This window comes from Choloepus didactylus, chromosome 7, assembly GCF_015220235.1.
Source record: "Choloepus didactylus isolate mChoDid1 chromosome 7, mChoDid1.pri, whole genome shotgun sequence".
NCBI classification, from domain to species: Eukaryota; Metazoa; Chordata; class Mammalia; order Pilosa; family Megalonychidae; genus Choloepus; species Choloepus didactylus.
The window spans coordinates 142399252-142426155 of NC_051313.1; the positions used below are offsets into that span (position 1 = coordinate 142399252).

The 26904-nt window shown below is 37.7% G+C and overlaps 1 protein-coding gene across 1 annotated transcript in view; it reads right to left on the reverse strand.

Moving 5' to 3' along the window:
• Nucleotides 1-26904, reverse strand: part of SYCP2L (synaptonemal complex protein 2 like) — a 132275-nt gene that overhangs the window by 11925 nt on the left and 93446 nt on the right. Inside the window, exons 22-29 of the mRNA XM_037844308.1 lie at nucleotides 21458-21531; nucleotides 21239-21302; nucleotides 10979-11080; nucleotides 9827-9933; nucleotides 8823-8914; nucleotides 6538-6637; nucleotides 6379-6437; nucleotides 4409-4470 (exon numbers count right to left, since the gene is read on the reverse strand). Coding sequence (XP_037700236.1) covers nucleotides 4446-4470; nucleotides 6379-6437; nucleotides 6538-6637; nucleotides 8823-8914; nucleotides 9827-9933; nucleotides 10979-11080; nucleotides 21239-21302; nucleotides 21458-21531 — 623 coding nt within the window. The 3' untranslated portion in view covers nucleotides 4409-4445. The remainder of the gene's footprint in view (nucleotides 1-4408; nucleotides 4471-6378; nucleotides 6438-6537; nucleotides 6638-8822; nucleotides 8915-9826; nucleotides 9934-10978; nucleotides 11081-21238; nucleotides 21303-21457; nucleotides 21532-26904) is intronic.

Genomic DNA, 26904 nt, shown 5'->3' on the forward strand with positions numbered 1-26904 from the left:
TATATGTGTATATATGCCCATAAACTAGACTATTTTGCAGCTTTAAAGAAAATAAGTAGAGCCATATTATTGACTTGGAAAGGAATCCTACTTTTATTGCTGATTAAACAGTATACAATAATTAGCAAAATATCATTTTTGTTATTTTAAAACATATATAGGTGTGTTCTTGGGCAGTCATTTGTATATATTCTTGTGTAAGCATGGAAAAAAATATCTGGAAGAAGACGAACCAAACTGTAAGGAGACAGTTATCTCTGGATCATGAATGAAGGAAATTTTTTAACTTTTTACTTTATAAACTTGTATGTTGTTTATTACACAAATGTAACTCATATCTTGCAATAAATTCTAAAAATACAAAACAGCATAAGATACAAAGTAAATTCACCTTAAGCCTCACCACACATAAATAACAGTTAACATTTTGGGAAATATCCTAGAATCTAGACTTCTATGGATGCATGTATGTATTTGCACACAAGCTCTCATCTTGTATAACAACACCACCTCCTTGATTTCCTCTTAGCTCTTTGGTAACTCTTCCTCATCTTCTTTTGCTGGCTTCATCTCCTCTATCTGATTTTGACATGCTAGGCTAGCCCAAGAATTTTGTCCTGGGCCCTCCTCTCTCTATCTTCAGACCCGAGGTCAACTCATCCAGTCCCCTGCCCAGCCTCTTCCATGAGCTTCAGTTTCAAATATCCAGTTACTTGTTGGAAGACTCCAGAGGTTGAAATGACATATCAAATTTTGTATGTCCCAAATAAAACTTTTGTCCTCTATTCTCCTCCACCCTAACTACCAACAGAACTGTTCTTTTCCAATCTTCCCTCTCTCCTTAAATGACACCAGTTTCCATCCAGTTGCTCAGGCCCCAAATCTAGAAGTTGTCCTTGATTCTGTCTTTTCCTCCTCTGCCACATCTAGTCCATCCATGGTCCTTCCAGGTCTGTCTCTCCTCAGTCCCCTTCTCTCCATCTCCACCGCCCACATCATCCACTCCCCACCCCATACATACATGCCTTTGATAACAAGTCCTTTGCCTATAGCCCTTTTCACTGCAATCAGGAAAAAATCCAAACTCCTTTCCATGGGCCTTAAGGCTTTAGGAGACACCCCCACCTCCACACATACCCCAATGTTTGTTGAGTAAGCACGTACACACACATGCAACCTTCTAGACAGAAGGATTCATGTTATATATGTTATACATGCTGCTGTGTAACAAGCTTTTATTGTTTACTCTGTTAAACATCTTCCCAAGTCAACTGACACTATCTAAATCATTCTTCTCAATGGCTACATGCATATCAAATGAATAGATCAATCTATTTAGCCAAACACTAGCCAGGCTGTTAGTAGTTTCCAATGTCTCACTATTAGAACCAAAATTTATAATACTTATCATTGTACCAAGCTTTGCACATGTCCGTTTCATCTGTAAGAAAATTTCCTAGACACGGAACTGCTCAGTCAAAGATCACAAAACAGAACTTTGGGCCCTAAAGTGGTTTTTAAAAAAAAATTCATCTCCTTCATTTATCCCCCCCCAAAATAAATATACAAATAAATATACATATATATGGTTTTTTGGGTTATTTGTTGTTTGCTTTTGCAATTACAGCCCTCTTTAACACAAACGCAATTGCATTCTTATAAAAATTTATTTGGATATGGTCTTCTTAGAGAACCTAGTTGAAACCTCTTACTTGAAGAGAACCTCAAAGTTCATATCTGAGTCAAAAGCCCCTTTATTAAATGCTGTGGAAATGAACAAAGTAATATTCAAAGAGTCCAACTGGGTGGGAGGGAAGCTGCCCTTAAAGAGACAGTATCCAAGAACAAGCTAGTTGGTTGTAGTTCCCCACATTCCACATCCCTTTACTCTGTGGGCCTCTAATACTGCCGGGAAGCTCAGGGGGTGGCAGCCCGAGCTGCTGGGCCACCAGGGAGAGCGTGAGGGATCACAGTGAGAAATATCTACACCCCCTCCCCTTAAAAATCTCTCAGAACCAATCCCATCTGGTCTCAAATCCCTCTTTGCCTTAGGAACTGCCAAAAAGATAGCCGCTCCCACTCATGTTCTCATCCAATTTTCTCTCAGTGAAAAGCTATTGTTTTCCCTGATATCCCATTAATTCATGGCCAGAGGAGGGGTGGGCATCCCGCTTTTTGTTCCCCACCGCCACACACAGCTCACAACTCCTTCTCCAGTAGAAACTTCCCTGTTGACACTCACGCCCTCCGATGGCATCACTGTCAGCCTCACAGCCTTTATTCAGTTTGCTTAGTTCCTATCAGCTTTCCTAGTTATTGCTGTTAAAAAGGACCCGTGTTCTTTTCCAGGGACCTCTGCTCTCCAGCTCTTCACCTTTTGCAGCCCTGCCTTCAATTCCCCCCCAGCTCTGTGCTCCCAGACCATGTCCCCATCTTACCTTACCCCCTCCTCCCGCCCTGAACTCTTCTCAGCATCCTCCTCTCTAGCCACTACTTTTGGCCTTCCAGGTTGCTTGCTCTCCTCTCTCCACTGGCACAACTTTGATACCATGGAGGCTGCCAACCCATCGACCCCATCACTTTATAACTGGTCAGTTATTGGCTTTGATTCCTCTCTACCCATCTGGTTTCTACGGTGCATCAACCCCTGAGCAAACAACCTCACTTCCTTGTGCCCTGATTCCCTCTGGAGTCTGGCAAAACCACAACCCTAGAAGATCCCCACCGTCCACCTCCGTTATGCCTACACTTGAGCAGAACTTTGCTGGAGAAAAATCACACAGTGAAGCTGATCGTAACATTAGAAACCTCGAAAGGGCACTCAAAGCTGACCAGAAATTACTAGGCTCCACATTATGCCATATAGGACGTAAGAACTGGAATTCTTGACTCATTAATGCTTTTCAATGTTTTACCATTAAGTGTGGTGTTGTCGGCAGACTTTCGGAGATACCCTATTTCCTCTCTTGCCACAGTTTTCTAAGAGCTTTATTGTTGATTGGTGGGTTTTAATCATGAATGGGTGTTGAATTTGTATCAATTGCTTTTTCTGAGTCTACTGGTAGGTTGATGTGGTTATCTTATCGACAGAGTAAAATAAATTAATAGATTTTTCGATGTTAAATACTTGCATTCATGAGATACACCTACATCTGATTTTTTTTCTCTGTACTACATACACACACATACACTACAGCTCATGCAGGTTTGATACTGTGCTTAGCATTTTTGTATTTACATTAATTTCTGAGATTGATTTATACTTTTCTTCTCTTCATTGTCCTTTTCCAACTTTGATAGCAAAGTTATTGAAGCTTTATAAAATGAACTGGAGAGCTTTCTTCTCTTCCTTGGAATCATTTTTATAAGGATTACTTATTCCTTATAAATATGATAAAGCTTATGTAAAAAAAACAAACCAGGATTTCATTTTTTAAATTAAGGACGTGCCTTTTTAAAATACCAATTTAATTTCTTTAATGATTATTCTTCTTAAGTAACTTTTGGAAACTCATGTAGTGCTAAGAAGTTGTCCCTTTAAGTTCTCAAATCTACTGAAGGCTAGCTGTTTATATTATATTTTTACGTTATAAAAAAAATCTCTTTGTATCGTAACCTCTACATTTTGGTCCTAATTTCAACCGTGTCTTCCCTATCCTTTTTTTTTTTTTCCTTGCTCAAGCTCAATTCTCGACATAACAGCTAGAATGATTTTTCTTAAAATATAAATCAATTTATACTAACCTCAAATCCTCAGTGCCTTTGGCTCAAAACTTATCAACATCTTCCCCTACCCTTGTGTAAAACTCAAACTCCTCAACATGGTAATGAAGACTTACAAGATTTGGGTACTATTGTTTTCTTAACCTTACACTCACTGGGATCCAAGAACTTTCCAATTCCTCAAAGACATCAAGTTCGCTCCTGTACACACTGTTGCTGTAAGACCTCATCTTAAATGCCACTTCCTCGGCGAGACCTTCGATGACCATCCTATCTCATGCTGACACGTCACATCACTGCTCTCTGCCAAAGCACCTTGTCAGCATCCCTCAAAGCACTTAGCAAATTTGCTATTATTTTACCTGTTAACTTGTTTTTGTTTTTTTCTGGCTTCCTTCAAGGAACTGATTTTTAATGGGGGAGAGAATGTGTGTGTTGGAGTAACCACTGCTTCTCAGTGCTTACCACATCCTTGAGGGAGAACAAGCACATAATTACAAATATCTACTGAGCGAATGTATGACCTTGACCCAAAAGGATTATTTCTAGGATGAGAGAGATTGTAACAGGGCAGGAAGTTCAGCTGTAGCAGCAAATTATGGGAAAGGCATCAGAATATCTTTTAGGGCTTGCTTCCTTCCTCCCCAATTCACATTGACTGAATACACCAAGCCTTAGTACCTACCTCAGTGATTCACTAACAACACAGGCTTTGGCTCTCCTCATGAAGGCTGAATCGGATTGAGCCTGGAAGAAATTGGTCCATCTCTTCTTATTAAGTTCCCATCAGGCAATTTAAAAACAAAAACGTACATACACATGCTTACGGATACCTCAGTTATTTCACAGATCATCTCATTTCTTGATGTTAGCTAAGGCTGGGTCAGTGGCAAACCAGGACATGAACATAAGAGATTAATCATCTGGCTTGATTGTATTTTAGGCATGTCTCTGTCTGTACCACTGGCCAACAGCACACAGCAGGTATTTCATGATCACCATTCAAAGCACTGAATCCCTATTTCCTTGTGGCACTGTGCTAGGGGGCTGAAATAAGCTAGGGAATAACCTTCTCACTTCCCTAGAAAACTACTTAAATCTACTCACAGGAAACTAGGGCAAAAGGAAAGACGCTTTTGGCTGTGTCTTGACCAAACTAATTCACCCACCTAAGTCTCATGGAGCTGCTACATAAAAGGTACTTGGCCCAGAACAAGGCACGTGGCCAGCGCTCAGGGTGAGTTCACAGCCGCACCAATGACCCTCAGCTGCAGCCAGATGAATTTGCTCAAGTGCGATTGGAACAGAGGAGAGCAAACAAGAATTCTAAGAGATAGGTATTTAGAAGAGGAGGTCGTATGGCTGTTATTTGGGGTATTCTAAATTCACATAGGAGCCTTTACCAAAGGAGATGAATGCAAAAGGTAATTAATATCCTACAATGTTAACCTGCTTGAGCTGTACAGACAGGTGCCTAAAATGTGTATGTATGTGTGTCTGTGTGTGTGTGGAGGGGACATAGTTAAAATAAGTGAATTCTCCAGGCAACTGGGAATGCAATCTTCTTTAGTAATTGACATGGATTTGCTTTGTATCAGCTGTCCTCAAAGCGTGGACTGGGAACCAAAGCTTCCAAATGTTCTATGAAGTCAAAACTATCTTGATAATAATACTAAGACATTATTTGCTTTTTGTTCTTATTTTCTCACAAACGTACAATGGAATTTCCCAGAGGCTACATGACGTGTGATATCACAACAGATTGAACTCAGAAGTAGCTGCAAGAAGCCAGCTGTCCGCTACTGACCCAGACATCAAAGAGATTTGCAACATCATAAAACATGACATTTCTTGTTTTGAAAAGCATTGTTATTTTTCACAAAAATCTATTATTTATATCAACATGTAAGGGGTTTATTAATGTTACTTTACATATTTTTTTTAAAATATCAGTCTCAATTTTTAATATGGAAAATATTCATAGACATAACTCAGAAAAATAAGAGTCATTTGGGGATCCTTGATAAATTTTAAGTATGTAAAGGAGTCCTGCTTCCAACAAACTTGAGAATCACAAGTCATGGGAATTCTGTGTTTTAAAGGGGTATCACCTTTAATTATGTTCAACGGTACATGGAAGGAAATGCATGTGGGGAAGAATTCTGAAAATCTGTGGTTCACGCTGGCATCATTAATTGCGTTAACTGAAGTAAACAATAGGATGGATAAGTCAAAAATTTTTAAAAAACACTTGTTTTTTGCCTTGAAATATATGACATGATCAGAATAATATTCTTTCCAAAACCATTTGACTCAGATGTCTGTAATAGAAACTGACTCTCAGCTGGTAGATAATGCTTTAGCCATTACACATTTAATAGGGATTCCTTTGGATTGTTAAAATAGGAAGACAACACTATAATTTCGCCCAAAGAAGTAGAGGAGTGAGGGACTCCACTCCATTTCCCCCACTTCATAATCCCCAGAGGAAGGAACCTCAGAATGCATACGAATTAATTACAGTGAAAGGAATGTGTGGAGAGATAAACTGATTTGTTGCTTTTATACATATAAAATAGAAATAAAACATAAATAGATGTCATTTAAAATATGTCATTTAAGATTTTTCTAGAAAAAAATACTTTTAAGAAATACCTTAGCAATTGCAAATCACAGAATGATTTCAAGTCAACAGACTGTTTCCTCCAAAATTCCTAAAATAGAACAAAAAAATTTTTTAATGTGGTTAGTTGTTATTCTGTTCTGAAACAGCCTCTCAAGTCACTGAGAAGGCCTCAAACAAAAAGACCTTACCAGAACATCCTTTTCAAGTTTTTTCAGAGCATGAATATCCTTCTCAAGATTGCTCAGCTCTTGAAGAACAAAATCGTGAAACTGCTCTAGTTTATCCAGTCTGATTAAACAAAAGAAACAAGTTTCAATGGGGCTGCTTGGGTGTGACAAAAAGACACAATTACATCTGAATATAACAAGGAAACTTCATATTCTTTTCCAGACATTTCTTGTTTTAAGGACACGTAAGTTGAATGACATTTCTACAACGAACAAACTGCTAATTAATATAGGTTGAATATACATTTCTCCAAAAAACAGATGGCCAACAAGCACATGAAAAGGTCTTCAACATCATTATTCATCAGGGAAATACAAATCAAAACCACAGTGAGCTACCACTTTACACCCAGTAGGAGGGCCATAACCCAAAAGACAGATAATAACAAGTGTTGGTGAGGTTGTAGAGAAATTAGGACCCTCAAATGTTGCTGGTGGGAATGTAAAATGGTGCAGCTGCTTTGGACAACTAACAGTTTGGCAGTTCCTCTAAACGTAAAACAGTTATTCTATGAACCAGCAAATCCACTCCCAGATTTATACCCAAGAGAAGTGAAAACACATATCCACTCTAAAACTTAAAGAGATATGTTCCTAACAGCATCATTCTTAAAAGCCCAAAAGTGGAAACAACCCAAATGTCCATCAACTGATGGCTGGATCAATAAAAGTGTATCTATACAGTGAAATATTATTCAGCAAAAAAACACAAATAGTACTGATACATACTACAACACAGGTGAGCCTTGAAACATGCTATGTAAAAGGAGCCAGTCACAAAGGACTACATATTGTAGAATTCCATTTATATGCAATATGACAACAGGTACATCTAGAGACACGTTGCCAGGACTGAGGGAGATTGGGGGTTGAAGACTAATGTTTCTTTTTGGAGTTATCAAAACGTTCTGAAATTAATCCCACAATTTGGTGAATATACGAAAAGTCAATGAGTCATACACCTTAAATGGGTTTATTGTACTGTATGTGAATTATATCTCAATAAAGTGGCTACATTAAAAAAAAAGGAATGTATAGGGGTCGCCCTTCTCTCTCCTCCCACCCTCCCTAACCAGCCCCATCTCTGCAGAGTTGAGGAGTCATACTTTCATTTAGCCTTTCAAACAAGGCCCAAGGAAGTTGGCATTGAAAACCTATTCTTAGGAAAGGACAAAGGGTACAAGCAAAGCACAGACAACTCCAGGAAGAGACTTTGACTACCTGGAACAGAAGCTGCAAAGCCAGCCAGGGCTCCCATTGCTTCCTACCTCTCTCATCTTAATACAATCCTGAAAGCTGTGGTCTGCACCCGCCCTTACATTCTTTTTACACCTCTACATTTTCATTCCAAAATTCCTAAAAATTACTATCATGTGTCTAACTGCCACATAAGTTGCTTATTTGTTGGCTTTCTTATTGTCTGAAAGTTCCACAAATGCATGGAGCTGTGCAGTTTGCTCCTGTTGCTCTCCCTGACCCAGCCCCCAATGCTGCTTGGTGTGTATTTGCTGAGTGAATAAATGGATGAATGTGTACCCTCTAAAAGATAACAGGAATTCCCCAAGCCCAATGTCCTTCACGGGTTTGTTCTGAGACTCAAATGACATTATAGGTATAAAAGCGTTAGAAAAATAACTGTAAATTGCTATTCAAATCATGTGTTCTGCCCTACCCAACTTTCTAGTCCAGTTAAGCAAACCAACCTGCCATCTCTTTCTTCCCCTCCAACACTTATAAACCATTCTCTCCAACGAGAGACAAGCTCTCCCTTTTTCTTGAAATATTTTATCCAAAAACTCACTCAAGAAGCCCTAACCTTGTGAGCCCTCTGGCTAACTGTTATCACTACAGAGACCCACACGTCCACTCCAAATCCCAGCCTTCACTTCTCTCTGAAATTCTGGTGCCTCTGTGCTTCTTTCCACAGTCATTGGGGTGTGTGCATGTATGTTTGTGTGTGTGTTACTTCTACAACAATAGATCTGCATTTGCCTGGTTCTCACAAATGAATTATAAAGTTTTTAAGAACAGTGTTTTAGGATTATACAATGGTAGATCTTGAAGAGTCTTAAGGAGATCATCAGTTCAACCCCTCCTCTTATAGAGGAAGAAGGGTTAAACAATGTACCAAACTTCACATCTGGGGCAGGTTTTAACTCTTCCTGGCAGCGCACAGGGGTCGTTAGACACATGCTGTTTGTGACTAATCACACTTATGTGAACTTGCTTTTGCATCCAATACTTACCTGCGCTGATATATCTGGTTTAAAAGCTTTATTAGGCAATCTGGTGCTTTCTTTGCAGTTTTTGAATAAAGTTGGCTCTTTCTGTACCTAACCTAAACCATAGCAACAATAACAAAAGGATCACATTTGGGTTAAACACAACTACAGAAGGTAAGCGTCTGCTTTGTATTAAAGAGACACTGCCATTACATAATGACATTCATAGCAAGCATTATTATTAATGAACTGTAGCAGGGCACCATGCTATACTCCTTCCCCCATGTTATCCCAGGTTTGGTACCAATCAAGAGCAACAAAGCCAGAATAGGAAAACTTACATTCACACTATCAATTACACGTATGGGATATCATGAAAAAACTCCCACTGTAAATTGGCTTATTGTAGGCATTGCAATAAAATAAGACTTTGAGATCTCTCAACTTAGTAAAATGAATGTTGGTTGGGGCAAGATTCTTTTCTCAAATATGCTAATAAATAACTCATTAGGGATTTATAAATAATGGGACCAAAAAGGAGGGGACTGCAAATGGTCCCAGTGCTCATCTTGCAGACAAGATATTGGGGCATCCTATGTGCTCAATGTTCCAGAGACTTGTTTCCACTCAGCAGCCAGCCACAACGGACCCCCATCCTTGGCCAGGTGCCTCTCCTGTCCGCACAGTTCCCTGCTCTTCAGTCATTCTCCTCTCTCCCTTGTCAATCACTGTGACCAAATCATTGCTTCTTGGACATCCAGGTATCTGAGAATGCTACCCATGAAACAAACCATGAGTCTGATTTCCTGTAGGTCTACTTGGTCCCATTGAAGCGATTAGACAGGGACTGGCTGCCTCGTAAGTCAAACCCAAGTTAAAAAGGGACTAAAATCTGTGACCACAGCTAAGGCAAATGCCCATCCCCAAGACCCTCACATATGAGGGATAGCAACGGTAGTGATGAGCAGTATGAGCTTGTTACTTTAAATCCATAACGAGCTAGTTTTCCATTTCTAATGGACCATTACCTGGTAATTTTTTTTCAGTTCTTTGGTGAAGTTTTCAAAGGTTGAGATAACAGCAGAACCACTCAAACTCTCTGGGATAGCTTCCAGGGATGGGGCAGAAGTTCCTTCTGAAAAAGAAAAGTAAAACATTCAATAAAACTCACAAAGTGTTCAGACATTAATGTGCTTGTCCGTCGGGTGCCGATGGGATGGAATAGCCAGGCCACAGACCCCAGCATGCACCCCAGATACCCCGTTTGCCACTGTAGCTATAACCATATAAGGTCAGCAGGAGCTAAGAGACCCAGGTGGCAATTCACGCCACTTCTCACCAACCTGCCCCCCTCTAGCAAGTGCTTGCTTCACCCAAACCTGCTCTGAACTACAAAGCATTTTAAATTGCATTAACTGCTATTATGTCTAAGAAGCAGGCTGGGGTGTTGGAAGAGGTTTTGAGGAGGGTATGACAGACATGTAAGGCATTTCTAATGGTGGTAACGCCAACATTTTGCCAAGAGTAACAGCTTCTAAGGGCCACCGCATGAGGGCTTGTGAGTCTGGCACTAGACTAAGAGATTTACTTGTATTAACTCATTTAATCCTTACACAAGTCATGCAGAGTTGGCCCTGCTATCATCCATATTTAACAGAGGATTTCATAACCCGGGCAAGGTTTCACCAGAGCTCCAGGATTTGAATCTATGCTGTTAACCAGTACCATGTAGTTTTTCCTGTGTCCAGATTTGCCTTTTTGGACCCTTTTGTTTCAAAATATAGTGGCACCATTCCTTCAGAAGGCTAGTACCACATATGTGAACATTTCAGGATGTTCTCCTTCCTTGGTAGAGATAGTACATTTCCAACACAAAAAACGTAGTAAAAAAACAATAAACTATACCAAGGACCTGAAACTTGAAAAACGCTCAGGACCTGAAAACTGCAATAAAGAAAAGTTAAAGGCAGAAATCAAACTACTGGGAGGAGATGGTGCTTGCTTTTTTCTAACCATGTAACAATGTTCATATCTCTGAAAGAACAAAAGGTGTGGATTTTAGGGCCCGGGAGCCACTAGGATCTGAAACTGTAACACTCTCGTAATTCACGTGGAAACATCCAGTGCTTGCACATTTCTCAAACTCCCACTTGAACTGCTGGCTGGGAGCCTCATGTTACCTGCCAAGTCTTTTCCTTCTGTTTCCGAAGAAAGGGATCCCGGAACATCTTCCTCCTCTGATTTCGACTGTTTAGACTTGGGAAAACTACCACTCGATATGTCTGAAGATAAGCACAGCACAATGAGAACCAAACATGTTCTGCTTTCACCCTAAATTGGTCTTGTCCTCTTTTTCCCAGTTAATATGTAACCTTGACAGGCAGCAAATCAAACTTGTTCACTGACTGTTCCTAACCATTTATCAGTTGGCACTTTGTCAAAGAACGGCACAAGAATCAAAGCACTGAGTTTACTGATGAAAGAGGACACCTGGGAACAAGCATCCCTTTGATGAGCTCAGTACTGCTGAAAGCTCTGCTTAGCAAGGTACCCACTGACTCAAACAAAAAACAGTAATGGTCTGCATCAAAAACATTTCCAGGGCTCCTGGCTACACGGCAAGGGAGCAATGTTTCCACACAGATGAGCCCTTTGAGTCTCATCTAATCATTCCAATCTTTACACAATGACACTGAAGCTTCAACCCTGCACTGAGGGATGCGGCGAAAGTGAGGTCATCTTGGCTCCACACTAGCTAAGGTGACTTTGACAGCCTCAGCTTACAGGGTTTACACATAGATCCCCCATTTCAATCTTGTGCATTACTAAATATTTCTATTCTGATGCTCACTTTCACCCCAAACACCCTCTCCCCATCTTATCAACACCACCACCTTTGTCAGCGTAGCACAGGTGTTGTGCGCGGCTCCTGTTTTTCTTTACCTTCTGCACATCCTCCAACATCAAGTCCACAGATCCTACACCTGAAATGAACCCATCCGTTCCCTGCTTCCCCACCCTGGGATCCCATCTGAGGCCTTCTCCCTGGGTGATGTTATTCAGGCCCACAATGTCAGCTGTCACCTCACAAACCCCTCTCTTGCCTACAGCACTCTTAAGCAAGTTTGTTTCCCAACTGCATCTCAAAACCTACTTGATTTTATTTCACACCACCAAACAACTTTCTTCCCCACCATATACTTAGCCTCCTATATAGCTGGGAAGTCATCTGACTTTTTCCCTTCTCTTCATACATCCAACCAGTCACGATTTTTACTTCTGAAAGTTCTGGAATTTCATTAATTCACTCAATAATCATTTGAATGTTACTCTCTGCAAGGAGCTGCACAATGTGATGGGAAGACAGGGGAGAACCAGAGGGATGAATTTCCCTCTGATTTAGTTTCCTAGGCTGCTTAATGCAAATACCATGAAATGGTTAGGCTTGAACAACGCGAATTTTATTAGTTTACAGTTTGAGGCTGAGAAAATGCACAAATCAAGGTGTCATCAAGGTGACGCTTTCTTCCCAAAGACCAGCTGCCGGCGACTTTTGGCTCCTCTGCCACATGACAAGGCACATGGTGGCGTCTGCTGGTCTCTCCATTCTCTGAGTTTCATTTATCTCAGCTTCTTGCTTCCCTGGCTCCCTCTCCATATATACTCATTCCATTTATGAAGGGGTAATAGGATTAAGTCCCATCCTCAAGGAGGTGGGCCACACCTTAACTGAAGTAGCTTCATCAAAAGATCCTACTTACAAAGGGTTCATACCCACAGGAACAGATTAGATTCAAGAACATGTCTTTCTGGAGTACATACAGCTCCAAAGCTGGGCTCCTTGTTATTCCCTCAGGCACATTCCCATCTCAGGGCTTTGGTCTCGTTCCTTCGGTTGAGACCACTTTCCCCTGTTATCTGAACTAGGTGTTTTTTTTCTGGTCATCCAACCTAATATTTCAATCCAGCCCTCAAGCTTTTCAGACCCTCTCTCCCAGCATAACCCTTTTCCTAGATTTTATCACAACATAACATATACATAAATTACTTTTCTCTTGTATAATCTATTTCCCTCACTAGAATGTAATCTCCAATGAAAGTAGGCATTTTAAAAGTTTTTTTTACAGTAGTTGTAGGTTTACAAAAAAACCATGCAAAATGTATAAAGTTCCCATATAATCCCCTCTCTCACACACAGTTATCCCTATTAACATTTTGTATTAGATGGTACCTTTGTTACATCTGATGAAATAAATATGTTATTAACCTTAGCCCAGTGTTTATGTTATGGCTCACATTTTGCACATGAATATTCAGTTCTCCCAGCACCATTTTTTGAAGAGACTACTCTTTTCCCATCAAGTGAATCTGGCACCCTTGTCAAAAGTCAATTGGCCATGTTGAACTGTAATCCAGTAGCCTTGATCTTTGATAATTACTGTTTACCTAGTTTTTATCTTGTGACTGTGTGATTATAAAAACTTTCTGATAGAGACCCCCTTTATCCAGTGTATGGTTAGATGAATATTAAAATAGACATGCAATTAAAAAAAGAAACAAGCTAGGGTAGGGGGTAAGGAAAGGGAGTTAATGTTTAAATTGTGCAGTTTCCATATGGGTCGATGGAAAAGAATTGGCAATAGATGGTGGTGATGATAGTACAACATTGTGAACGTACTTACCAGCACTGAATCATATTTGAAGGTGGCTAAAACAGAAAATTTTAGGTTGTATATGTTACTAGAATAAAAATTTAAAAAAAAATAAACCATAGGACTGTACAACACAGAATAACCTAAAGTAAGCCATAGACTACAGTTAGTAGTACAATTGTAATAATTTTCTTTCATCAGTTATAAATGTACCAGATTAATGCAAGGTGTTAATAGGGGAAGATATGCGGATGCTATATTTTCTGCATGATTTTTCTATAAACCTACACCTTCTTTAATACAATTCATTTACAAGTCAATTGACCAAAGGTGGGAGGATTTACTTCTGAGCTCGATTCTACTCCCTCGGAGGAAATGTCTGTCCTATGCCAGTACCATGCCGTTTCGATTACTGTAGATTTGTAATAAGTTTTAAAATCAGAAAGTGAGAGTTTTCCAACTTTCTTCTTTTACCCAAGATGGTTTGGGCTACTTAGGGTTGCTTACCCTTCCATATGGAATTTGATGATTGAGTTTTCCATTTCTGCAAAGAAGTCTATTGGGATTTTGATTAGAATTGTGTTGAATCTGTATATCATTTTGGGTAGAACTGATATCTTGACAATATTTATTCTTGTAATCTGTGGAATTGTCCTTCCATTTAACTCTTCTTTGATTTCTTTCAGCAATCTTTTGTAGTTTTTTCGATGTACAAATCTTTTATAACCTTAGTTAAATCTACTCCTAGATACTTGATTCTTTTAGATGCTATTATAAATGGAATTTTCTTCTTGAATTCCCATTTATATTGTTCATTACTAGTGTATAGAAACATTACTGATTTTTGCATGTTGATCTTGTGCCCCCTCTTTGATGAATTCATTTATTAGCTCTGGTTGCTTTGTTGTGAATTTTTCAGGATTTTCTATATATAGGATCATGTCACTTGCAAATACAAAAATTTTATTTATTCCTTTCCAATTTGGATGACTTCTACTTCATTTGTTAAATGAATAAATGCTGCAGAACACCCAAACTCACACAAATAAGATACTGACTGACATCTCCAAACCAGAATCTCAGTAAAATAGATAAGAATTTATTCTCTTATACTAGCGGTGAGCATAAAAGTAGAGGAAGACCATAACCGTTAGAGACCCAAATGGATATACATATAAATAAATATATACTATATAAATAAATAGAAATTAATACATTTTAAGCTCTGCAAAAAACTACCTTTTTTGGGGGGAATTGTTCATATACTAATTTTGAGAAATAGCACTAACAGAAAATACCAGTCACAATCCTCAAGATATTAAAAGAAATTAATTCATCTGTTAAATGTATGTAAAATCAAGAACTATCAGTGTTCGTGCTCTGTGAGATAATAAATCTTTTAAAAGTGAATATAACCTAGGCTTAAATGTCAACTTACCTTATATTTTATTCTTTAAAAAAAGGAAACAGCAAAACAAGGAGGTAACAAATACAAATTGAGGGAGAAAAGTATTATCCAAAAATAGAAAGGATTAAACTAGAAATACCAGATATATAAATAAAATAATTATCTATGAATGATGAACTGCCTGCTACACTCTAGTTGGTATGCCATAAAATAGAATTTAAAGCTGAAAAGTTCACTAGAGCTCATTTCCCAGCCCCTGTGTAGTAAAAATAAAGCCAAAGTCATTAAGAAATGAGGGGTACCTTATAGGAATCACAACCTTTTTCTTCTCATTGCCCTTAGGTTTAAGGTGTGTCCATTTGTCTGAAAAGTTTGGATGGATATTTTCTAGAGGGCTGCATTGTTTCAAGGCTACAGTAGGTTTTAAAATCAAGGAAGGAATCCAGCTACAGCCCAGCTTCTTGTCTTCCAGCAACGTACCCCATGCTTGATTTCACCTGGCATCCATAACCCCCAAAGAAAGTCCCAAAGAAACCACTTAAAAAGGATTCTCGTAGCCCCAATTAGACGCTGATGAACAAACACTTTTTTTCCTTGCTGCCTTCTTTGCTCCTTCTGGGATTTTTTTCTTCTTCTCTTGAATGAGGGATTTGTAGCAAAAGCCCAAAGCTTAGCCTTGATTTTCGATTTCTCATGTTCACGCGCCATCCAGTGGTGAAGCAGGAATCTGCTGGCACCAACACTACTTACTTCCATGCAAAAAGAGGTTTCCAGGAAAAACTGCATAATAAGCTGGTCACCCTATGGATAGTTGCTTGGAATTTGTGAACCTTCAACAAGACATCATCCAATGAACCGCTTCAGGGACAATGGAAATAGTTTTGGCATTTGGAACCCTTCCTTGAAATGGAAATGCTTGAAAAGTGCTTCACCTGTACCAAAGATGTGGCTCTCCATCAAGAGCAGCCTCCAGTGCTGTGATCTGAAAGCCTGCAGGTCCTAAGAGATGGAGTTGGCTCATTATGATTTCCATGGTAACTGTCTGCCTCTTCTCACTATCTCTTTCCCAAATTCTCATCAGAGGATTAAAACTACATAAATGAACACCACAAAAATGAACACAAACATAATAAACACCCATGACCTACTAAAGTGACCTCAAACTAACGTTAACTCCATCTGTTAGCTGGGGACTGGCAGGGGTGTGTGTGCTTTTGCACTCAAACATAACTTTCTTCATTTGCTGTGAAAACAGAAGACTTTTGCTTCTGAACTTCTTTGAAGGTGGCCTGTTAGGGAACAAGTTTTAATGAACATAGTTCCGTGTGCCCAGGTTACATTTATTTATTCCTACTTTATCTGATTTTCAATGTTACACAGAGCCAACCCGGTTTTATGGTTAATAAACAAGTACCCCTACAGTAATGATTTTTCTTTTTTTTTTTAATCTTGTTCTGAAGTGATACCCTGTGACCAAGAAGAATGAAAGCCAACTATATTAACTGGACAAGAATAGAGTCTTCTCTAACAGAAGATCCTCCATGTGACATTTATGGCACTTTCCCAATGCCAATTCGTTTGTTTAATCTACCAGTGTTCAAGTGTTGAGAAAATGAAAAACTAAAGACAAACCTCACTGCTGAATTGCTCAGTCATATAGAGACTGCTGAAATGAATTAATGCATTTTAAAATATGCAAATGAATTGGTATATACTTTTTACTATATGTAAATGCTTATTTAAATATGGAATTAAGCAGGAGGTTCGTAATTAATGCTTGGGTTTTCTAATTTTCTTATTCCATTCCCTTGACAAATATTTATTGAATGCCTTCTATGTGCCAGACACTAAATAAGTCATTCACAGAACTGAAAAGAACAAAGCTCTTATCCTCATGACTTTTACCCAGTTCTGGAGGCCTCTCCAAGAAGGTAGATGAAGTCAAACACACAAAAACATAAATAAAATTATTCCGTTTGTTTACAGTTCTGGGAGCACAACATATCAAAAAACTACATGGTAGATATTAAACCACAAGTTGACATTGGATTGAGGTTGCTATTAGGAATCAGCCGAGCTGAAAGGTTTCAAAGACCACTGTGTTCTCTGAAGAAAATTAACTGGGCATCTCCCACTTTAGGGGGGGATATAGCTGCCCTCATCCATGTGGCTCAAATAGTCTGAAAAAAATCGCTACCTCCTGCAATGAAATGAAAAATACTGTAAATTTTAGTCATCAAAAAAAAAATCTCATCAAAGAAAAGGATGGCCATTTATAAAGACTTTTTAAAGATTTCATTTTAGTTACTTATCTTAAATCTATATACCCCAGGAACTATAAAAAGAAATAAATAAGCATATGAGAAGGTATTCTAAGTTATCATTTCTCTTGGAAGATAGTGCAGAGCAAAGATAGTGGGAATGAGGTCAAATTAAGGATAGCAATAATATTTATATTCCCAATTGTAGCAGTAGTATCATGTAACATGTATTGAGTGCTTCTACATGACTTCATATGTAGCTTCACATCCATATATCATTTAATCTTCATGACAACTCAATGACTTTCCTGTCTATTAGGTGATAAAGATTGCTTCTGAAGAATGCCACATAATAATGAAACAACTAGCTAATATCTGCTCTTTTCATGTCAGCAGAGGTTCCTGCTCTGCTCAGCCTCACACCATGTGCCCCAAGGAAGCCAAAATAAGTAACTGGACACTCTAAGGGCATGGACTAAATTTGCATGTTATGAAACTTTAAAATATCCCCCAAACTGATAAAGAACCCATGAAGCCCTCTGTACAGGGGAATCTGAGAGAATGTTCTGGGGATGAACAAGACCTAGGGAAGGTTATTGCTCTCCTATTGCTTTTAGAACGAGGCACACACTCATCCACAAAATAACTAGGTAGCTTCAAATCCAAATATATGTGTAATTACATTAAATGTAAATGGACTAAAAACTCCAGTTAAAAGGCAAAGACTATGAGTCGAGGGGTTAGGAAGTCCAATTACAAGCTGTTACATGAACAACATTAGAATACATATATGTCAAATATAAAAAGGTAAGAAAATCTATATTATGCAAATTCTAAACAAAAGAAATAACAGGCTTGAAGGCAAAAAGCATTACTGGAGATAAAGGGGGGGGTCACTTCAAAATGATAAAAGTTTCAATATACCATAAGGATAAACTATTTTACATTTACAAGCACCTAAAGTCATATCCTTAATTTATATAAAGTAAATACTGAACAAAATAAGGAGAAATTCATAATTCCACAATCATAAATTGTGAAAGGTTTTAATACACTTCTCTCAGCCAGAGAGAGTAGAGCAAGATATATAGATATAGATATAGATATAGTAAGAACACAAAATATTTGAACAACAGAGTTAAGAAGTATGACCTAATGAATAAACATAGGCACTGCACCCAAAAATTGTGGAAAACATTCTTTAAACCACAAAATGACCTTTAAAAATTTGACATAGAAACTAAGTCTGAAAATTTCAAAAGATTAATGATCAGATGATTTTCTTTAACCAAAATGAAAACAAACCAGAAAAAAAACAAAGAGAAGCTAGAAAATCCCATACCATTGGGGATTAAGAAACACAGTTCTAAGTAAACCTGAGGTCAAAGATGCACAAAATGAAAAGTAGAAAATATTTTAAACTAAACAATAACTAATACTATTCATTACAATGTGTGAGATTCACCAAAGCAGTACTTACAGAGAAATGTATCATATTAAATGCATATAATATATAAGAGAATGTAGGAGAATGTCTTTGACTTTGTGGTTGGGAAGGATTTCAAGACTAAGAAAGCACCAATTGTTAAAAAAAAAAAAAAAAAAAGTTGATAAACAGGACTTCATTGCAATTAATAACTTTTGTTTATCAAAAAAGTGACCATAAATGCATCATACAGAAAGAGGAGTACAAGTCATGAAGTTGAAGGTATTAACAAAACATAACCAAAGGACTAATGTCCAGAAAATATAAAGAACTCCTAGGACAACCCTATAGACAAATGGGCAAGAGAGTTTAGACACTACACAAAAGAGGAAATCCAAATGAGTAATAAACATATTTAAAAGATGCTTAACCTTAATCACGGATATTCAAATCCAAACCTCAATGTAATCTCACACACACAAATACAGGCACAATTTTAAAATATCATGTGTTGGTGAGGATATAGAGCAATGGAGCTCTCATATACCACTGATAGGAAAAGAAATAGACACAACAACTTCAGAAAACAGTGTGGCACAACTAAAACTGTTAAAAATATAGTCTCTATGACGTAACAATTCTACACTTAAAAAAAAGGAGAAAAGATTTTACATATATATACATATATACAATACACATACACACATACACACACACACACGTGTATATATGTGTGTGTGTGTGTGTGTGTGTGTGTGTATCAGGAGAAATGATACAGTCTTCACAGTGGAATTATTTACAACCAACCAAACTCAAACTAAATAATTCAATATCCAACAGCATTAGAATGGATGAATAAATCACAATGTACTGATAACTCATGTAATAGAATAATATACTGTGATCAAAATAGACTTCCTTCTACATGCATCAGCATGAATCAGTTTTACAAATGATTGTGAGCAAAAGAAGCAAGCAACAAAAGATATACACAGTATGATGTCATTTGTACAAATCTCAAATAAAAAATTAAACTATATAGTACTTAGGGAAACATACAAGAAAGTAAAATTATAAAGAAAAGCAATGGAAAAGTCATGATAGTATTTACCTCCTTGTGCCAGTTTGAATATATTGTGTCCCCCAAATGCCATTATCTTTGATGTAACCTTGTGTGGGCAGACGTTATCAGTGTTGATTAGATTGTAATTCTTTGAGTGTTTCTGTGGAGATTCACCCCACCCAACTGTGGGTGATGACTGTGATTGGATAATTTCCATGGAGGTGTTACCCCACCCATTCGGGGTAGGTCTAAGTTGAGTCACTGGAGCCATATAAATGAGCTAACGAACAGGGGGAACTCAGTGCAGCTGTGAGTGACATTTTGAAGAGGAGCTACAGCCAAGAGGGACACTTTGAAGAATGCACAGAAACTGAGAGAGGAGCTGCAGATGAGAGAGAGTTTGAAGACGGCCATTGAAAGCAGATTCTTGCTCCGGAGAAGGTAAGAGAAGACAAATACCCCAAGAGCAACTAAGTGACATTTTTGAGGAACTGCAGCCTAGAGAGGAACGTCCTGGGAGAGAGCCATTTTGAAACCAGAACTTTGGAGCAGATGCCAGCCACGTGCCTTCCCAGCTAACAGAGTTTTTCCGGACGCCACTGGCCATCCTTCAGTGAAGGTACCCAATTGCTGATGTGTTACCTTGGACACTTTATGGCCTTAAGACTGTAACTATGTAACCAAATAAACCCCCTTTTATAAAAGCCCAATCCATCTCTGTTGTTCTGCATTCTGGCAGCATTAGCAAACTAGAACACTCCTTGAGAGATGGAAGGGATTAATAGAGAACAAACTGGTGTAGGGAAGGGTTCCAAGCCCACAGCACTTTTCTAGTTCGCAATCTGAGTATGGTTATACAGGTTTTCATTTTGTAATTATTCTCTAAACTGTACTCATGCTTTCTATTATTTTCTGAATATATGATATTTTTCACAATGCAGAAGTAGAAAAAAATAAAAGCAAGGACATCAAATCCCAAACTAAGGACAGTAATCTGCAAAGGGGATGGGGCAGTGATGAGTTTGGGGTGGAAGATACCAAGATTTTGCAAGTAATAATAATGTTCCATTCCTTAAGCGGGATGCTTGCTTGCAGATGCTTGTTGTATAAATATGCTAAATATCCTCTGCATAATCTATAACTATTTTGTATCTTTTTGATATTTAATTTAAAATATAAGAAAAAACATACTGTAAGGAACCAGCATAAAGAGTGGTTAGGTTCTACACAAACTCATAGCATTAAGAACCAGCCTTCAAACCTTCATACCACTACTACCATAAGAAAAGGAATCAGTAATTTTTACTAACCTGGCCACATAAAATTTTAGGACATTGCTTATAAATTGTAAGGGGGCCTCTGTACCCTGTGATGGAACAAGCCCCTTGGGCTAGATCCTTAGGAAAGTGCTCCCCTAAGCCCTAGTTTGAGCCAGAGAGGAAGTGTGCTGTTTGATGCAATTTGTGTCCCAGGCTATAAACTGCATACACAAGAGATTATTGGTCTTGAGTGAGCCCTCTCTTTCTCCCCCTTGATCTTCACACTGCTCTCTCTGCTGTGATTTGAATAGTCAAGCACACCAAAATCAGATTTCACTTTATTCTGCAAAAATGGTTGATCATTCTCTCACCTCTGTCTTCCAAGTTCTGCAGCTTACGTTTGAAGCTAGGGCTTTTCATCTCTTGGTTCACTATCTTAAAAACAAATAGACCACAAATATATGTATTTTATGTCAAAAATAATAAACAAATGATGCTATATTATCCTTTAAAAAGGAATAAGACAGTATATTACGCAAAAATATTAGTCCCAGAAAAAATCAGATGAATGAACAACCATTAAATAGTACCTCTGATGCATTTTCTTCAACTTCTGGGTGCTCCAAGGAGGAGAGATCACTCAGTGGGTGGGGACTTCGAAGTTCTAAGTATTAGAGAGAAGTTTCAGATGAATAAACACACCAAGAAACAACTTCAAGCAATGATATTTCACTGGTTCTATTAAATTTAAATAAATAAGTAAATAAATAAATAAATAAATAAAACCAAAAGACACCTTCCAGTTAACCAAGATGGCAGTGTAAGACATTCCAGGATGCCACTATCCCACAGACTCTTTGCACTAGCAAAATCTGGCAGAGCCATCTTCTTAAAAACTCCAGAAAAGAGTCAAAAGGGTTGCAGTAACTAGGCAAGTACTAAATCAAAAAAATGCAGCTTTACAAACAGTAGGAGAAGCTCATGGTGCCATTGCTGACCACTCCTGCACCCTCTGCCCAGCACAGTGTGGAGTCAGCCTGCATCCCCACTGTGGGTACCTGGCCTTGTTACAGAAGTATCAGAGTGACCTCTGTACATATTGGGTGCCTGTAGGTGGCAGCCTGAAAGTCTGAACCAGAAAACCCTTCTCTAGCTTGCCCTCTAAGAACTTGCCTTGCAGGTAGAAGCAGCATTTGGATAGCTAAAGCAGTGTAAGAAACAATTAAGACTAAGCTGCCTAGGGCAAAGGGTTACCTGCTTTAAGACATACAACAGAACACGGGGGGGAAGGTCTATTTTAAAGGGAGTAGAGGGGACACGTAGATTCTGGCAAGTGAGGTAACCCTGAAGGCTATGAGGAAGCACTAGCACAGGACAAGGCTCAGAAAAGTGGAGAGGACACTGCACTTCACTTTGCCCCAGGCTGATACTCTTTGTAGGAGGATTAAACTCTGAAGGAGATAGCTCATGGAATTCAGGGAAATCTGCCATATCACTAGCTGGATACACACTCAAGGAACAGACAAGCTCAGGGACTAAATCCCAGAGTTAACATATTATAATATTAAAATGTACCATGTGCAACAAAAGATTACAAGACAAACAAGGAAAAAGGAAATGATAGCCCATCCAAAAGAACAAGACTAAAAAAATATCAGTGAAGAAGACAAGATTTGAACACATTGGACAATGACTTAAAAAATGATCCTCAATATGATCAAGGAGATAAAGGAAAACACAGAGGAAGAACTGAAGAATACGGGGACAATGATGAATGAACAATGTGAGAATCTCAATTAAAAGACAGAAATCTTAAAAAGGAACCTAACATAACTACTCGAGTTGAAGACTACAATAACTGAAACGAAGAATTCCCAGGAGGGTTTCAATAGCAGATTGGAGCTGGCAGAAAAAAAAAATCAGTGAACTGGAAAACAACTGAAATAATTCAGGTTGAGGAGAAGGAAAAAAGAATGAAAAAAGTGAAAAGCACAGGAGACCTATGGGACACCATTAAGTGCACCAATATATGCATTATGGGAGTCCCAGAAGAAGACAAATAGAAAGGGCAGAAGGAAGATTCAAATAAATAATGGCAGAAAACTTCCCAACTACAACAAAGGACATCAACAGGCATATTTAAAAAGCCCAATGAACAACAAACAGGATAAATTTGAAGACAACCACACCCAGAAACATAGTAATCAAACTGTCCAAAGCTAAGGACAAGGAGAGAATTCTGAAAGCTGCAAGAGAAAAGCAACAAATTATGTGCAAAGGAATCCCAGTAAGATTAAGTGCTGATTTCTCATCAGAAACCATGGATGAAAAAGAGGAATTGATATGAAATATTTAAAGTGCTTAAACAATTGTCAACCAAGAATTTTATATCCAGCAAGATTTTTTTTTTTTTTCAAAAATGAGGGAGAGATTAAGACATTTCCAGATAAACAAAACCTGAGGGAATTTGTCATCACCAGACCTTCCCTACAAGGAAGTTCTTCAACTTGAAAGGAAAGGACACTAGACAGTAGATCAAAGCAGCATAAAGAAATAAAGACCTCTGGTAAAGGTAGGCTGAAAGTGAAAAGATGGAAAAAATATTCCATGAAAACGGTATTCAAAAGAGACCTGGAGTAGCTATAGTAGTATCAGCAAAATAGACTTTAAATGAAAAACTGTTATGAAGGACAAAGAGGGTCACTATATACTGATAAAGGAGTCAATTGAACAAGAAGACATAACAATTATAAATATATATATGCCCCTAATGGCTGGGCCCCAAAATATATGAAGTATTGACAGATTTGACAGGACAAACAGATGTTCTATATCAATAGGAGACTTCAATACACCATTTTCAATAACGGATAGATCATCTAGACAGATCAATAATGAAACACAAGACTTGAATGATACTCTAAACCAGTTAGACCTAACAAACATATATAGAACATTTCACCCAACAGCAGAATACATTTTCTAGTATACACATGTCATTTTCCTGGATAGACCATACCTGAAGTCACAACACAAGTCTTAATAACAGAATAAGAATGTTAAACAAAATCCATGGAACTGTGCTACATAAACAGTGAACCTAAGTTAAATCATGGACTTTAATTGGTATTACAATTATAAAAATGTGCTATCACCCTTAGTTACATGAATGTTCTACAAAAATGCAAGGTGCTGATGGTGGGGTGGTGTATGGGAATCCTGTATTTCATGTGTGATTGTTCTGTAAACCCACAACTTCTCCAATAAAGGAAAAAAAATAATAGAATCAATGAAACCAAAAGTTGATTCTTTGAATATGTCAGTAAAATCGACAAATCTGTAGCTAAAGTGACAAAGAAAAGAGAGAGAGGATGAAAACCAAAATAGAAATGAAGGGGGGGGGGGGACATTATGACTGACCTACAAAATAAAAAGGATTATAAGAGGATACTATGAACAACAGTACCCTCCCCCCAACAATAAAATAACCTAGATGAAAGGGACAAATTCTAAAAACACACAAACTAACCTATACTGACTCAAGAAGAAACAGAAGATCTCAACGAACCAATAAACAAGTAAAGGGATTGATTCAGGAATCAAAAAACCTCCCAACAAAGAAAAGCCCAAGACTTCACTGGTGAATTTTACCAAACATTAAAATCTTCCAAAACATTTAAGAGAAGAGAACACTTTCTAACTCATTCTATGAGGCCAACCTTACCCTAATACCAAAACCTAATAAAGACACCACAAGAAAATAAATCTTCAAGCCAATATCCTCTGTGAATAGAGATGCAAAAAATGACCAGTAAATACTAGCAAACTGAATCCAATTGCACATAAAAGAATTACACAGCAAGACCAAGTGGGATTTGTCCCAGGCATGTAAGTGTAGGTCAAAAAAAGAAAATCAATTGATTTAATATATCACATTAATAGAATGAAGTGAAAAAAACATATGTTCATCTCAGTTGATACAGAAAAGGCGTTTGACAAAATCCAGCGCCCCTTCTTGATAAAAACACAGAAAACTAAGAAAAAAGGAAACTTCCTCAACATGATAAAGGGCTCATTAAAAACCCACAGCTGATAAGACTCATATAGCTCTTGAGCTGATGGCTCCTCCACTTAGCTTCTTTTTATGTCATCTAATCCTCAGTTCTCATGGGAAAAGGCAAGAGTGTCATTACATTCAGGAGTACTCACAGAAATGATAATAACAACAACTAATATTTAGTGCTTACTATAGGTCAAGCCCTAGTCTAACAAGGGATATTTATAAAAGCTCTGTGCAGCCTGTATGTAAATATAGAAAGCTAAACTGCTCAAAATCTGGGAATGACATTTAAGGAAATACTTGGCATATTTGCTGTTAAATATGTGTGAAAACTATGAAAACCAGAACAAAAGAAGAAAAACATGCTCTTGGAGAATGTGTTAATAGGAAAATATAGAACCTTAAGAGTTTTCAAAAAGCATATTAGATGTTAACTTGATAGCAGGAATGACTATAGGAGAAAGAGCTATAAAGTTTTTTTTTTTTTTTTAATATTTTTTAATTAGAGAAACTGTGTGCTTACAGAACAGAACAATCAGGCACAAAATACAGGATTTCCATACACCACCCGATAATTAACACCTTGCATACAATTGATGAAAGCACTTTTTAAAAAAATAATTGTATAATTGGCTGTAGTCCATGATTTGACTTTGAGCTGTTTGTTTAGTGACGTTTCATGGATTTTTTTTCTATTACCATATATCCAACCTAACATTTCCCCTTTTAATGACATTCAGATATTTATTTCAGTGCTATTAATTATGGTTACAATGTTGTGCTATCATCACCACCATCCACTACCAAAATATTTCCATCACTCCAAAGAGAAACTGTACATTTTAAGCTGTAACTCCCTATTCCCTATCCCTACCCCATCCCCAGGTAACCTATGTTCTAAATTCTGAATCTATGACTTAGCTTATTCTAATTATTTCCCATCAGTGAGATCATACAATATTTGTACTTTTGTATCTGGCTTATTTCACTCAATATGATGTCTTCAAGTTTCATCTACGTTGTTGCATGTATCAAAACATCATTACTTTTTAATGACTGAATAATAATCCATTGTATGTATGGCTACTATTAAAAAAATAAAAATATTGGAGAGGATGCTGAGAGATGGGAACACTCAATCATTTCTGGTGGCAATGTAGAGTGGTACAGCTGCTGTGGAGGACAGTTTGGTGGTTCCCCAGAGAGTTGAGTATAGAATTACTAAATAACACAGCAGTCCCACTTCTAAGTATATGCCCAGAGGAACTGAAAGCAGGGACCCAAAGAGATATTACAGTTTTTAAACTAGTATAAACAGAATAATACAAAATAGCAAAAAAAAAAAAAAAAAAGTGTAAACTATATCTGAAGATTCATGTTCCAAAAACCAGTTCAAAATTTGTAAGTGGAAGGAATAACAATTTTCTGAATATAGAAAATTACTTTGTGAGATTCTAGAGCATATTGATTATAGCTCTGAATATATAAAGCTTTGATGATAAAGATTCCTGCACAAGCCAATACATCCTATGTCAAGAGAGTAGATAAAATTAAGTACTTAAGGCTATATAATAAAATTTTTTATTAAATAATTTTAAATATTATTGTGTGACTTCTCTTAGAACAAATGAATTCAGAGTATATTCTAGACTTCTGAAACTCGGCCTTTATGTAATGATGCAAAAATATGCATAGTATCTTTTCCTCAAGGGATCTCAACGTGTTTTCCAAAATTAAAACTGACTGTCCAACTTGAGTCCCTCAAACCCCTAATTTTGTGTAATGCTGTTATCGTTCACCTCTTGATTTTTCACAAAATCTATTTTTATTTTCTGAAGGAGTAGAGCATGTATATATTCAACGCAGCTAAATGGATGGAGAAAGAAACCCAGATGTTTAACCATGAAATCTAAATTTGAAACAGTCTTTTGGAAATATGCTGAACTGTTTCCAAAATACGATGAATATCAAAACAAA